Raw genomic sequence first — 14,746 nt, forward strand, 5'->3', positions numbered from 1 at the left:
TGCATCCATCCTCTTCAGGATTATTTATTTATTCTTAGCTCAAAAACAGCGTCTAAAATCCACTTAAAACCAATAAAATTAATAACTCTTAAATAAATAAACAAAAATGTGTTAAGAACTAATATGAACGGTGACGCGATAACGGAGTCTCCTAGACGCGCGCTATGGGAGCGGCTGGGATGCGCACGCGGCGTCTGCGCAAGATTGTGCAGACGGCGGGCGAGGGCGCGGGTGGCGCCTACGCATGGTGGAAGCAGTACTAACAGGTTAGTCATAATGTTATTTTTATTTACCGACATTAGTGCACGTGCCAGGGAGGTAAGTGATAGTTGCAATTGTATATATATCTACCAAATGATTTCAAACGAAAAGAATCAATCAGAGAAACAAAATAGATACTTAAACAGAATATCAGTGTTTTTTTATTTATTTATTTAAATACTTATTCAGGCTGGTCGTGTTGGAACATCAACCTGATGACCAGAATACACAAATAGTCCAGCCTACCCCTCGACGCTCATCGAACCTTACGTCGAAATAGCTCGCACAATAACAATATTTTATAGAACTTATGTCATGTCGATCACAACATGAGGAATTCATCAGGAAATCTCCACCGAAACCAGCTGTTAGAAATTCATTAAGAAGGTCTAAAGGTTAATCATCGAAACAGAAATGCGTAGGTAGCAACAATAAATATTTCCTTCGTCCCTAAATATCCTACATTGTATTTCCTATCGCCCTCTCCAATCTTAAATACCAAAATAAATGACATTTCAACATCACCATAAAATCACCATTAATTATAATTCTGATAGCTTTTACAATTTATTTATATACTTCATGCTAATGGTGACCATTATTTACTCCTTTTAAAATACTAAGTACACACGCATTGTTTTCACCCCCTGCTTTGCTTGCATTTTAAATATATTTATTGGTATATCAAATTTCATGGGATACTTATGGTAAAATAGTTTTTGAAAGCGTAGGTTTTCATATTTATTGCCTCTAGGTAGGTAGGTACATACTTAATTTAGTTTATGACGCTTTTAGGCACTTATGTATTTGACTCATTTTGTGGTAGGTATTCAATTATTGTAAATAAGTTGTTTGTTGTTTCTTTCTACATACCTAACAAATTAATACATATTTTCCTTGTGACATTGCATATAATATCTTTGTACAATGACTTGTATGTATTTGCAACCATTCTAAGTTATCTCAGACTCATATTGCAAGTCGAAAAAGACTTACTACTAACACCGAATAGTAGTAGGAAGTTTAGTACACTAAAATATACATACCTATGTGTTATGATAGCAACTCAACTATTTTTAGAGCTTGTTTAGTTAGAGAGCTAAGTTGAGAATAGAGACTGTCTTGGCATCAACTCACGACCCGAACTGAACAGTTCAACTTATACGAGAAACGTTAACAAAAAAATTATCATCTGCCTATCCTTTCCCTAACTGTGTTGGGGTCGTCTTCAGTTTTACAAGGACCGACTGCCTATTTGACCTTCTTAACCCTAACTGGGTTACCCGGGCAACACAATATCACTGGTTGTTAGACTTTTTGGCTTCTGATTACTACCAAAGATGTTCCGTTGTTGAGATGTTGTTATAGCGCTTTCTGAAACTCGAAACACGGAACAAAAAAAAACAAACCCTGTTTACCCTAAAAAATAAGCAAGCGTCAAGAACAAAACATAAACATAGAATTGCACAATGTTCCGTGCAAGGCTGTCGTGACCAAATTGTTCTAATTCCGGATATTACAGGCTTACCCGGGCGTGAGGTTGACCACTGTGCGCACTCGGGTTAGAACTGTGCTTCACTTTACATAATTGCTACTGTTTCCCAGAAGAAAGCTTGCGTACGATAAGAATATTATATGAATTATGATCGCTGTTTTATTTTTCAAAGTATTGGAATAAGGTAAGTGTAGTAGAGATTTTATATTCATAGGTATACCGACAGGGCCGAGGGGACCCCCAAAGTATAAGTAGGTTATGATCATGAAAAACTTTGTACATTGCTAGCCGTTTTCCCGCGGTTTCACAAACGTCCCATTGGAAGTAATGGCCGTACCGGGATAAAATATAGCTCGAAAAGAGTGTTTTCCAATAGTGAAATAATTTTTCAAATCGGTTCAGAAGTTTCGAAGCCTTTAGGGTACAAACAAACAAAAAAATATTTCCTCCTTAATCTATTAGTATCTTAAGCTAAATAAAAAAATGTATAAAATCCAATTGTAGTAAATATGAGTTTTAATCGCTCAAAGCTTGCGGTAAAGTCGTTGCTGAAGGTCCTTGGAAGTAAAAGTCGAATTTCGGCGTGCCCGGGCTAGGCTCAATGTTGAACTCCGCTACTATGGACCCGGAGGCAGACATGACAGTTGGAAAAGCGGCAGCAGGATACACGATAGACGATGTTCCAACAACTAGGCACACGTTACACTGTGATATTGCTATATCTGTGAGAAAAAAACATATAATTAGGTGAAGGGACCCAAAATGTTGACTAAATATTTATGGCGAAGTTCCCCTAGCGATTTCACCCCCGTTCCGTCGGAACTTCTTGGAGGACCGGGAAGAAAATAGCATACAACTTTCCTCGGTAAATATAAGCTATATAATACCTACTGAACGAATTTTCAAACCGGACCAGTATAGTTTCTGAAATTACCCGTATTCAAACCAGTGGCGGATTTACAAATTTGCCGCTAGTAGGCCATTCAATTTTTGCCGCCCCTAATGATTGTGAACTTAATGATATTTCTGTCAGTTACTAGATTATTTTTGCAACTCGCTATGTACCGAAGAGTTTAATGTTGACCTAACAAGTTTATCTGACAGCGACTTTAAAGCGTAAAACCTCTGTAACTTTTAAACGGCTCAATTGATTTTCATGAAACTCGCCCGTAAAACACCTGTAATACAAAAAAAAATACTAAATTAAAATCGGTTCATTCGTTCGGGTAGGTACTATATCAGAGGCGCACCCATCGGGTGGCACCCCCCCAAAAAAACGACACAATATAATCACGGACTAAAATTGTAATTTAAGTACTTAAAAATTGTATAGAAATCATTCATGGTGCTTTTTGCTAGGTTTAACATAAAGAAACCGGAGTCATACCACTGCAAAGTTATAAAGCGCTAACTAGTTTTATAGAAACCAGTGTCAAGTAAAAAAGCCGCGAGCGCAGCGAGCGCAAAATTTTTAAGATTTAGAACAGTAAAGTACCAAAATGAGTTTATAAAACCGGCCTAAAGTGAAAAAGTCGCGAGCGTAGCGAGCGCCAAATTTTTTGAGTTTTGAGGACACAAAAGCGAAATTATTTGGGACACAAAAGTCCTCCACCTCCACCACCTCAGCTTAGAAATCGTCAGCGTAGAGCGTCAGTTGTTTTTGCTACTTCGGTGCTTTAACTTTTTGTTAGATTGGACTCAAAGAGCGCAGAATAAACCAGAAAAGATGAAGAAACCGCGAGCGAAGCGAGCGGATTTTTCAATTTATTTTTATTGAAACGCTATTGGAATATTTTAAAATTCATGATCACATAAACCTAAGCATATATTACAGTGAGTTTATTAATCGTTTATTTATATATGGTTTGTGTACTCGTATAATTATAAAAAAAAAAAACTGTAAAAAAATTCGCAAAATTTGCCGCCCCTCTAAATCTGCCGCTCTAGGCACTGGCCTACTTGGCTTATTGGTAAATCCGCCACTGATTCAAACCACGGAACAAAAAATAAAGAGGAAATAAAGTTGTTTCCGTTTAAACACACTAACAAACTCTTCAGCTTTATTGTTATTACTGTATTCTTAGATAGTTAGGTAATCACCAGTTTTTTCCAAAGTTTTCGGATCCAAGAATTCTCCAAACCAGACAATGTGTGGTCTCAGCAAGCCACCACAGTCAGGTTTCGTACAATGAGGCAGATCCTTTTCTTTTATGTCGGAAATAAGTTTGTCGGAGTTTGGAGAGCCGGTGCCCGCTAGTGCCTGAATCAAAATCGAAAAATTATAAGATTTAACTAGACCTAAGTCTACAGAAAGCGAATCATTTATGATCAAATGTTGCCTGTAGAACATCGAACCATCGAACATCGAACCGAACAAAACCCTGGAGATATACTTTTTTATCTGGCCATGGGTCTGTGTAGGTAGCTACGTGGGGTTATAGATATACGAATGAATGAAATCGACTATACATATAGTAGGGTCCTTTGTTTTTTCGTGGGAAGACCACAACCTGTGTGGGTGCATTGGGAAGCGCGTCAGCCCTTTGTGTACCAGGGCCGCGGTGACTATTTCCTTCCAACAAAGTGTGATCAACATTTTTAGCCAGGCACACTTTTTTATACCAGGCACACTATATCTATTTGAAGTATTTAAAACTACGAACCGCACATATCGGACTATCAGTGTTCACCAGCACCTCATTACATTTAGTGCATCGTGTCTTGAACAGATTGCCATGCAGTTCTATAATATTCTTAGTGCCTGCTCTCGCATGTAAACCATCCACGTTCTGCGTTATTACGGTCACCTTCTTATCTGATACGTGTCTTGCTTCGTAACTTGCTATGGCTATGTGCCCCTGAAACCTTTAACTTTTATTGTTATCTGCTGATGAGACAATAAGGATAAAAAGACTATAGGTATTTGTGTTTGTAAATGTACGTACATGCACTTTGTATCTGTAAGCTCAGGGGCGCTCGATAGTGGTCAGAAGGGAAAGATAAGAATCTCAAAACAAATCCAAAATGTGCAACTGTACTGAAAGCCTAGTTCTAGACAATGTGAAATAAGAAGCACCTTCCTCCTATATTCATATATTACCACAAGTGTACGGCTACACAAAGGTGCAGTCTCTATGATGAAGGCTACACCTAGTTCTAACTAAAGATAAGTGGATATAACTGAAGTTTAGTCGCATATGGCCGGCTATATCTAACTTTATTCGCCTAGAATTAGGTGTAACCGCACTTCGGGCTTTAGTTGGATAAAACCTATCCTAATTTACCGAACGATTTTTGCCTATAAGCATGAAAAAGTATACCGCATTTGGTTTCGCCTTCAAAACCAACTCCCGTCTATAATGATAGAACTCCCAAACGAGACCTGGATCTTCTCTAAAAGCTGAAGGGTTAGCAAGAAGAGTTGCGTCAAGTTTCCTCCACAATCCACCAGGTCCTCGAAACGTTGGGACTCCAGATTCAGCACTAATCCCGGCACCAGTTAATACCACCACTTGTTTAGCAGCTTTCAATAAATGTTTTAGTTTAGCGAAGTCACTTGATTGTTTTTTAGAACAGAATTTGAGGAAAGCTGAAGTTTTACTGTGTTTATATACTGGTCTACTAATAAATATTATCATAATTTACATAACCTACATTGAATAAAAGGCTTGTTCACCATAACCAGTTTAACATTATATCGACATTGATTTAAGATACCTTGTAGAAGTTATAAATATAGTAATGAAAATAAATATTCTCAAAATTCGCAAAAAAAATAATATTGATGATATGCACTACTGAAATGACATAAAATGACGTTCAAATTGTTGCAAAAGTAAATTAAGTGTCTTAGAAGAGAATCAAAGAAGGTTAGATATCTACTTGTCTTAGAATAATCCAAAGTATAACCACACATTATATAGTAACGATTAGTAAAGTTTTTGTTGAATTTATTTTATTTGAGGAACTGTTTTGTTTGGAATAAAATTATTGATAATGCCTTGACAGTAAAACATAGTTTGTATTTATTTATGAGCTTGCAACAATTTGCAATACAAAGTCTCGTTGTAACAAACTGCTTCGACTTTTCTCAAATGTCCAGTCAGTGCGTGCCCTTTTATCAGTATTTTTTTATTAGCTTGTACCTACTGATAAAAAATGCCTACAAACATCCGAAATGAGAACCCCCCCTTTTTGGGAAGTCAGTTAAAATCATGAAAAGAAGCTAGTAAGTTCTTGGTTTTTAAATCAAAAATGAAAGTAGTGAATCTATCGCAAGCTAACCCTTTCATTAACTTACTTAATATTGAACGTTCGTGTTTCTCTCGTCAGATTAATGAGGCGGTCTCGCGTGACACCTCGGCCATATTACCTACCTCTGTATATCATGGCGCACGCACCACGAAATATGGCTTATATAGGTTACTATTGTTTTTATGGGCTTCCGACCTGTAAGGAAGGTTATTTTGTAAATAGGTTATTATGTTATTGCCTCCTTGGACTGAAATGGAGCTTGAACTAAGTTTGATTTTGTAAAAAACTGTTTATATCTCCAGAAAGCTCCAAAAAACGTATAGCTATCACTGATCTAGGACTTTGTTTTTGATACAGAAGAATAATACGAATATTATTAATACTAGCTTTTCCTGGCGGTTTCACCCGGAAATCGTCAAATTGTGAATCAAAATCTTCATCTCGTAGGGAAAGTGTAGCTTCCCAACAGTGAAAATAATCTAAATCAAATTAGTCTAGACGTTTCGGAACCTTACGGGTACAAATAAACAAACAAAATGTACAAATATTTAAAATATTACATAATCTAGGAACTTAAATATTATATTTAAAAATAAATGGCCCATGATGGACAGGGTAAACTGACCTTCGCTATTTCGAACTCACCTATAGATGATAATGTATAAGAAACAACTGAACAAACAAATCAAGGGCTATATCTAAACCATAATCTAAACCAAACAGTCATTATTCGATTATCTTCAGAATATTCCAGTCAAGCAAACTATATAATGAGATTTTCGTTTAAAAATATAAAAAATAAGCCACCGATATCGGGCACAGGGTCCAAGGTACCGGTGGTTAGGGTCCCAGAGACAGAAACCTCCTCACAATACGCGCCGTATCAAGGAGTACTGCCTTCTGAATCAATCCCTTGATCCAGCCGCCTAACGAGAGCATCATGAGGTGTTGGTCGAGGCCCTTTGCTATGAGACCATTAGTTAACGACAATCGGTACAATAATGATTGTTAAAGTTTTCCTAGTAATAGAGCGTTTTTCTATGAAAGTGGAACGAAACGAAGCCACATGTAATAAAGTAGTTTTGTTAAGACATGCTCTGAAATAATCCAGCCAGCAAAGTTATAGTGCTTGATTGCTGGTCAGATACTTTTACAAATGCCTGCTACTAATACTTTTTAACTGGATTATCAAAGCGACAACGAGGTCTATGAATATATGTCATTATGTGTTACATGGTGTCCTTAGGTCTCATATGGCTAACTACCTATACTATGAAGATGATAAAGAGGAAATAATTTGTTTCGTGCCCCAATGGCTCCGAAAATACTGAGCCGATATGATATTTGTTTGACTGTTAGGAACCACGTCTATCCCCAACTGATAGTAGCCCAAGTAAAAAAGGCTATATTTTGCGGGAAACAGGTAGTCGTTAAAACGACCAATTTTGCAAGCACAGCACAAACAAGAAAAGATTGGCACCCTTCAGATACCGGTTAACGAACTCCTAAATAGTTTTTCATAGAAGTAAAACTGTGTCCGTCGTTAGAATGTCATTGCCTACTCCTGGCCCCATTAGTGCTAATGCCTGACCTTCACCGCCAAGCAGCGTCAGCATATCTATCGTTAATGTGTTAGTGGTAATTTGGGAAATAAAATATATATATGTAGGAGATAGGTACGCTAGATAGGAAGGCCTTGCGTGGACATGATAGGCTGTCAAATGAGTTATTATTTCGTTGTCTAAAAATAGGTGGTAAGTATCTTAAGCTATATGTTAGAAGGTACTTATAACAGTGATGGATAACAAAAGATTGGCAAATCACATGAATATATTATAATCAAAAAGTCCTTGGAAAACTATCAAACAAGTTATGTCCATATGTGATTTGAAATCTTGAACTGCACTGAACAAAATGGATGACCTCCTAAGTTTGTGTCCAGAATAATTCCAATAAAGAAATACATAAAACTGTATACTGAAATATACATAAAAAAACCGCCCTTAAAAATCAACACACAATTTCTGTGCTGACTCTCCCATTGTTGGGTGGTTCATTTGTTTATTTTTACAGTGCTAAGGGTGACTTTATGTAGCCTACTAGCAGTCCTCAATAGGTCGCCTGATAAGCGCCACGTTTATAATATAAAATGTCGAAACCACTCGAAAAGGAACGGAGGAAGTCAAGCATTAATTTTATTAATTTTCGACGATTCCATTTCTTAGACAGGTATGGTTTTGAAGTGGAAATAACTTACTAATATATGAGAATATTCAAACATAAAAAGTGGTGTGATTAAATTTTAAAGTTCAGTGTGGTAAACTTCACATATTTTGTCGGCCTTCCAACAAATAAAATTGCCTTGACAGAGTGGATAAAAAAAATAATTTCAATATTTAAACATTAAATAAATTATTAGTAGCGTCTTTACAACATAACATTCATAATAATTAAATTTACGTAATATTATGAAAGTTGTCATAGTGCCAAACTTTACTTTTCACGAGTTGGCCCGCTACACAGAGCTTTCTCGTAGCAACACGTAGCAGTGTAGCAATCTCGTAACCGCCTCGTAGCAGGCGCGATGATGAACTTAATTATTTGGTTTGGGATTTTGATATTTTCTGACTTATTATGGAGATTGGCTACACTACCATTACTTACGATTGTTTCCCAAGAGTTTCTAAACTGTGAAACATTTTTTGAAATCGGTTCAGTGTTATCGCAACCGTACGGATTACCGGAACAACCATCCCTATTCCTGAGTAATATATATTATGTAGCTTACACATATATATCCCGTGTGTCTGGGACTGAAATGATTTGCGTTTACAGCATTTATTATAAAGATTAAAGATTTGATTGTTTATTTGACATGAATAGGCCCCGAAACTACTTGACCGATGTGAAACATTCTTTCACTTTTGAGAAGCTATATTACTGTTCCCACGGGACGTGGCTGAAACCGAAGCTTGTACTGCATAAAGTTGTAGTGTGTCCTACATCAAATTCTTCCCCTTGTCCCCAGGAGTCGTGAATCCCGTCGGCGCATCAACCACCCCCCCTCGGCGCTGTACAGCGTGGTGGGAGAGAAGCTGCGCGTGGGCACGCCGCGCGCGCTGCAGTGCGCGTTATTCTGCGGCGGCCCGCGCTGCCGGTATGAGGTGCCGCAGCCGGGCACTGCGATACAGGGGCTTTATTCTGACTGGTGAGCATCAACCATACTAAATACCAAGACCAAGAACACCAAGAATTTAGGAGTGGGGAGAAAATACGACTATTTGTACTGACTAACAGCAACTGCACTCAAAAAACGACACATATTTTTGAATTACCCATGAAATCCCAATGTATCGAATAAACCCATGATAGACCCCTAATCCAGTCTTCTAAGCCAATCTTTTTTTTAATTTACTCAAAGATCCAATACATTTCCTTTTCAATAACAAAAAATCCTTGACCATTACATGAAAACTTGCAAACCTCGCTCCTTTGAAATTACAAAAATAGCCCACACTTGAACATTGACCTATAAATATATTTCTATCATAGATAACGGTAACCTTTATAAAAAGCTGTGGCAGCCGTGAACATATTATATGGCCAACGTAATGAACTGCTCGAATGTAGACCAACACTATGTCTAGGACAAGTTAGGCGCACACTGGGGAATGCGACAATAGAGGATTTTATTACTTTTGATGGAAACGTTTTCGTAAAGAAAATTGACAAAAAAAATCTGCAAATCTAAATCTAAAAAGAAAAAATCGAAAAAATTAGCAGACATCCACAAACCACTTATGGCCTTACTACAAAAACTGTTTAAACGTCTGTTGGACACTTGTCTAAAAAAATGTCATTTTATGAATTTAATGACGTTGACATATGGTTCATTTTGCAGCCGCACTTTTTTTAGACAAGTGTTAAACAGATGTTTAAGTTTTTGTACTCAGGCCATTAGAATTCTATAAAACGAATAAGGCGGTTTGGTGGTGACCGCCGTTATATTTAATCACAAGTTTTTACATTTTAACTAACTGGAATTTCATATTCTATGTTTGGTATTTCGCACATTAGCGTACTTAATTTTGGACAACTTCAGAAAAAGGATCCTGTATTTGCACATATTGACGGGACATTAAAGATATCTGCGTACCTGCAGTACTCATTAAAACGTACATTATTAAGGGCAAATCACTAATCCATTATACCCCCGTACTCTATTCGGTAGGAGTGCGTTAGCCCTTATAGGACATGGTTCATGTTTACAATGTCACTGTTATATTTCTGACCACCTACTAGGTTATAAAAACTTGGCCGTGAACAAACAACAATATGTACGTAGACATTAAAATAAATTGTTGCTTTACGCGTATTTTTATTACGTAGGTACATATAAATATAGATTATCGAAACTTAATCGCTGTATTTGCTAGCCGATTCAAACGGTTTTACCCGCGTTCCGAGGGAAATTCTTTCCCTATCCGGATAAAATATATTTTATTACTCGAGGATAGTGTAGCTATTCAACAGTGAAATATTTTTTCAAATCTGTACAAACAAACAAAAAAAAACCTCTCACGTATACCTAGTGCCTATAATAGTATAGATAAAGGCACGACATATTTTCCTTTCTCAATATTTCGACCAAATTACCAACGCAACGATATAAATTACTCTTTTCAAAACCGTTTTACAGAGTAATGTAGCCAAAAAAATACATAATAACTCGAGAAGCGAAACTGTTATAAATACCAACATTCTATTAATAAAACGTTTAATAAACGAAACTAAAAAAACACAAAGTATTCTAGGGTTACCTACTTAATTAAGCACCCTTCTGTAAATTATCATATGTAGGTAGTTTTCCTTGGCCTTAAAACAAAAGTACACAATAAATATGTGTGGTCGCGTGACTTCCTGCCACTTTATTTTATGTTCATTATTAGTGTAATAATATACTTTTTATTCGAGTTACTAATGTTGAGGAGTAAGGGTGAAGATACACAGGGGCCCAATTCTCCTAATTTTACTTAAGCAACATACGATTCACGTTCGACTGCGATCCAATCCCGACTCGATTACGATTGAAACGTATGTGGTATTCCGCTATTTTTTCTTTGAAATAAACGTTTTTAACCTTTTCTGTCATTCAATAATGAATCATTTTGTCTGCAAATGATTAACTATTGCAATATGATTGTAGAGCAAACTACCGTTTAGACCAAAATCACCAAAATAGCAGACCAATCGCAAACCAATCGAATGTCGTTGGAATACGATTGGTCTTATATAAGTAGCAGAATGCCCGATATGGTTAAAACTGCTATTGCGATTCGATTTCTATTCGATTTTGACATTATTAACTTAGGAGAATCGGGCCCCTGGTCTCTACCTTTCACTCGATTTTTCTTTTACCTAACTTATTGAAAATCAGGAAAACATTTTTACGAAGATTAGGTACCGTCACAACCCAATCATTAGGTAACGTATTATAGGAAAGGAACATTATTATGTGTTACAAAGCATCATCATCATCTTCCTCCCCTGTTCCCAAGTCATTTGGGGTTGGCGCAACATGTCTTATTCTTCCATTCCTCTCTGTCAGACGTCATACTTACATTCACTCCCTTCTTGTCCTTTCAGGCAATCAATCCATCTTTTCCTCGGTCTACCCCTGCCTCTCCGTCCTTCCACATTCATACTTAGCACACTCTTTGTAGCATGCGTTTGTACAAATAGCTGAACAAAACCTTTACTAAAGAATCTGCACTGCCATCCATCATAGAAATGCGGTGAGCAAAAGAGCAAGATCCCCGCTGACAGTAATGCGGTTGAGTTTTTCTAGAGGAAAACATAATACCTTCTTATGTATGTTACCTTTTCTGCGCTCAGTGTACAACGTGCCTAAAACTGCAGTCGTAATAACACATGACATTTCTTAATAAAACAAAGTACTGGAAAACTGCAGATAAATGAGTAAATTATACCTACTTTCGTTTTTGAGCTACTTTATTAAAATAAGCGCATGTGATTTTATGAAATATTTTCTTGTTTTTTTTTTTCTGTTTTTCAATGTCACATGTTTGGCTGTTACTGAGGTAAACGTAATATTTTACTGTTTTAAATTAACTTAAAATGTTAATGGCATGCCTTTTTATAACATTGAGTTGAGTTCCATATTTTTATGGTTAAGCGTGATTTGAAATACAGTTGAAATCGATATTTGTTCAGCGTCGAATATAAATAATGAGTGAAAATGATTTTCCGAAGTTATTATAGTTTTCAAATTGAGACATTACGCCGAGGTTAAAACAAAATAGTAAAATAAAAGTAATTCCGTTTATTTAACAACTCCTGAAACACAATTTAGGATAATTTATTTTCCACCAAAAGTCTCCAAAAGTTTAAGTACCTTAACCTTATTTGAATGAGAGTAAAAACTGTGTCAAGTACGCACTTTCTCCGTGAGTGCGCCTATAAAATTAAACATAACACATTAATTTATAATCGCAACTTAGATTTCAGATTATAACCAATGAAAATGTTATAACGGAGAATAATTTATAAACACGCGTGTTCTCATGTCATCATGTACCTATGTGAATGTATGACATAGTAGGTACTATATAGCTTGTACCTAAATAATATCTAGATTGTCTATCAAAGTGCTAATGTACCTATACCCTTAATTGTTGTCGTGTTTGCTATAGGTAATGGAGTGTGCTGTTGTGAACAAATCTGGTTTATGATTTAACTCGTAGTAGTTATAGGTGAAATAGAGCATACTTAGTTGCAGTGTTTTAACATCTGCATATTTATATTTAGTAACGGTTTGAAATCTTGTGATGCCGGTTTCATACCTTAAGGGCGCGTACGAGATTTACTTATACGTGAGTTTAAATAATTTTAATTGAGTAGCCGTCGATATTTTGCAAAAGTATAGAAATAATAATAATTTGTCAATACTAATTTAAGCCTTCGCAAACTACTTCTAACACTGTACTTACTGACGAACCTACTTATAACACCGTAGACCACAATCTCCAAAATATACACTACAAATACCCATCCTCTATTGAACCCTTGCATCGACATGTCTAGCTGAATATCTTACATAACGTTGTCAACTTGTCACAGGGTAACAGACGACATCCTCGCGATGGCGCGGCCCAGCACCGCGAGCATCGCCGCCAGGAATATTATACAACAGTTCCATAGGTAGGTATGGTTGTGTGTATTTGTACACATTAAGAGCTAGCGCGCACTGGTGATTTTTGTCAGCGTAACAATTTTGTCGCTCCTATCAAGTCCGTGGATATGTGTGGATGTGACCCAGACATCCCCATACATATCCACGTACTCGATAAGAGTGACAAAATTTTCACGCTGATAAAGTTACCAGTGCGCGCTAGCTCCAAGAAGAGCATAGTCATAGACTACCTACAGATTAAACTGCAGGCCGAAAGTTGGCCCGTTATTTTGAAGGTTACCGTAAATCTAGTCAAAGTTTTGACCGGTCTAATACCTGGATACTAGCCGGATGGTTTTCAATAGTTGTTATGTATGCACAACAATTACTGACTAATTGAAAAATATCTCCAAGAATTTACTGACTAGACTTTCAAAAACACTATATCAGATGGTACATTTAGGTAATACAAACTCCACATCTCCTGAGTAAAAATTACTCACCTGTGTAAACATTTTCATAATATGACTTTGCAGCTGGGGTATTCGTACAGTGATAAACCTCCAGACCCCAGGGGAGCACGCCAGCTGTGGACCCCCACTCACCAAGTCGGGGTTCACGTACGACCCCACCATTTTCATGGCCAATGATAGTAAGTTTTCCTCCTTAGTAGCTCCACGGTTTTTTTTATTTCGAAATAAAAGAACGAATATACTTTTCATACCGACCTTTCAACCCCTGATAAAAAGGTGCATCATTATTGGTTTCGCTGTTTTGAGAAGAAACGTATCAAATAAGCCTCAGATCAAAATAAGCCATGGAGGACACCCACTCGTATTTTTAACTTTATATTTTATAAGGACAACTCTGGGTTAAGCGTCTCGTTAGTTATGTATAACATAACTTCAACATTAAACAAACAAAGAATAATAATAAGGATAAAAAAAACAGCAAACTAAACTCAAAATTGTCTGATCTAGCAAACGCAACACATCTCGATCACTCTCATTTAGCCAATCCCTGAAAATCAGAACATAATTTTCTTTCACTCTTTCACAACAATACAATGATTATAACTTACTTTCAGTATACTACTACAATTTCGCGTGGCCGGACTACGCGGAAGCAAGTCTGAGCGGTCTCCTTAATATGGCTAAGGTGCTATCTTTCGCCCTACAAGAAGGCAGGGTGGCTATCCACTGTCATGCAGGTAATATAATCCACTATATAAATCGCCGCAACTGAATGCACTTCTCTTACACAATAGCTTGCAAGATCCCCCCGTTTTGAGGTAATGGCTACTCAAATTCGCTGCATAACCCGAAGCCTGCTCCGTCCTGTCCGCAAGGTTGTTCGAAAGAGTTGCCGCTTCAGGGCTTCAGAAGGAACATGATGGGTTTTAGTTAGTAAGTCTGACACTCCCGCACGCTGCTTACCCACAGCGGATGGGGTCAAATCAAAATCAATCAAATCAAAAATATTTATTTGTCAGAATATGGTACAATAGATGGTACAAATTTCTGGTTCCAACATATCCTGCCATA

General features: G+C 37.0%; 3 protein-coding genes across 3 annotated transcripts; 2 read left to right on the forward strand and 1 right to left on the reverse strand.

Moving 5' to 3' along the window:
- Positions 1-2,254: 2,254 nt before the first annotated feature.
- On the reverse strand, positions 2,255-5,394 carry LOC124641440 (NAD-dependent protein deacylase sirtuin-5, mitochondrial-like). Its single transcript, XM_047179508.1, has 4 exons — positions 5,077-5,394; positions 4,420-4,614; positions 3,857-4,016; positions 2,255-2,478 (listed from the first exon to the last, which is right to left on the reverse strand). Exons 1-4 carry the CDS (start codon positions 5,392-5,394, stop codon positions 2,273-2,275), a joined length of 879 nt encoding a protein of 292 aa, XP_047035464.1. The 3' UTR covers positions 2,255-2,272.
- Positions 5,395-8,073: 2,679 nt separating this feature from the next.
- LOC124641525 (protein tyrosine phosphatase domain-containing protein 1-like) lies at positions 8,074-9,222 on the forward strand. The gene is made up of 2 exons (XM_047179619.1): positions 8,074-8,239; positions 9,039-9,222. The coding sequence occupies exons 1-2, from the start codon at positions 8,160-8,162 to the stop codon at positions 9,220-9,222; spliced, it is 264 nt and encodes an 87-aa protein (XP_047035575.1). The 5' UTR covers positions 8,074-8,159.
- Positions 9,049-14,491, forward strand: LOC124641524 (protein tyrosine phosphatase domain-containing protein 1-like). Its single transcript, XM_047179618.1, has 4 exons — positions 9,049-9,218; positions 13,151-13,231; positions 13,739-13,854; positions 14,290-14,491. The coding sequence occupies exons 2-4, from the start codon at positions 13,173-13,175 to the stop codon at positions 14,445-14,447; spliced, it is 333 nt and encodes a 110-aa protein (XP_047035574.1). The 5' UTR covers positions 9,049-9,218; positions 13,151-13,172; the 3' UTR covers positions 14,448-14,491.
- Positions 14,492-14,746: the final 255 nt, after the last annotated feature.

The sequence above is a fragment of the Helicoverpa zea genome, chromosome 22 (genome assembly GCF_022581195.2).
Source record: "Helicoverpa zea isolate HzStark_Cry1AcR chromosome 22, ilHelZeax1.1, whole genome shotgun sequence".
Taxonomy (NCBI): Eukaryota; Metazoa; Arthropoda; class Insecta; order Lepidoptera; family Noctuidae; genus Helicoverpa; species Helicoverpa zea.

Bases quoted from the DNA above. Each gene is read 5' to 3' on its own strand.
- LOC124641524 (XM_047179618.1), top strand. From the start codon at position 13,173: ATGGCGCGGCCCAGCACCGCGAGCATCGCCGCCAGGAATATTATACAA. The intron at 13,232-13,738 runs GTAGGTATGGTT...ATGACTTTGCAG, and splicing joins ATTATACAACAGTTCCATAG to CTGGGGTATTCGTACAGTGA. The intron at 13,855-14,289 runs GTAAGTTTTCCT...ACTTACTTTCAG, and splicing joins CATTTTCATGGCCAATGATA to TATACTACTACAATTTCGCG.
- LOC124641440 (XM_047179508.1), bottom strand. From the start codon at position 5,394: ATGATAATATTTATTAGTAGACCAGTATATAAACACAGTAAAACTTCA. The intron at 4,615-5,076 runs GTATACTTTTTC...TAAAGGTTTCAG, and splicing joins TGAAGGCGAAACCAAATGCG to GGGCACATAGCCATAGCAAG. The intron at 4,017-4,419 runs GTTCGTAGTTTT...ATTTTGATTCAG, and splicing joins CTGATAGTCCGATATGTGCG to GCACTAGCGGGCACCGGCTC.
- LOC124641525 (XM_047179619.1), top strand. From the start codon at position 8,160: ATGTCGAAACCACTCGAAAAGGAACGGAGGAAGTCAAGCATTAATTTT. The intron at 8,240-9,038 runs GTATGGTTTTGA...CCTTGTCCCCAG, and splicing joins CGATTCCATTTCTTAGACAG to GAGTCGTGAATCCCGTCGGC.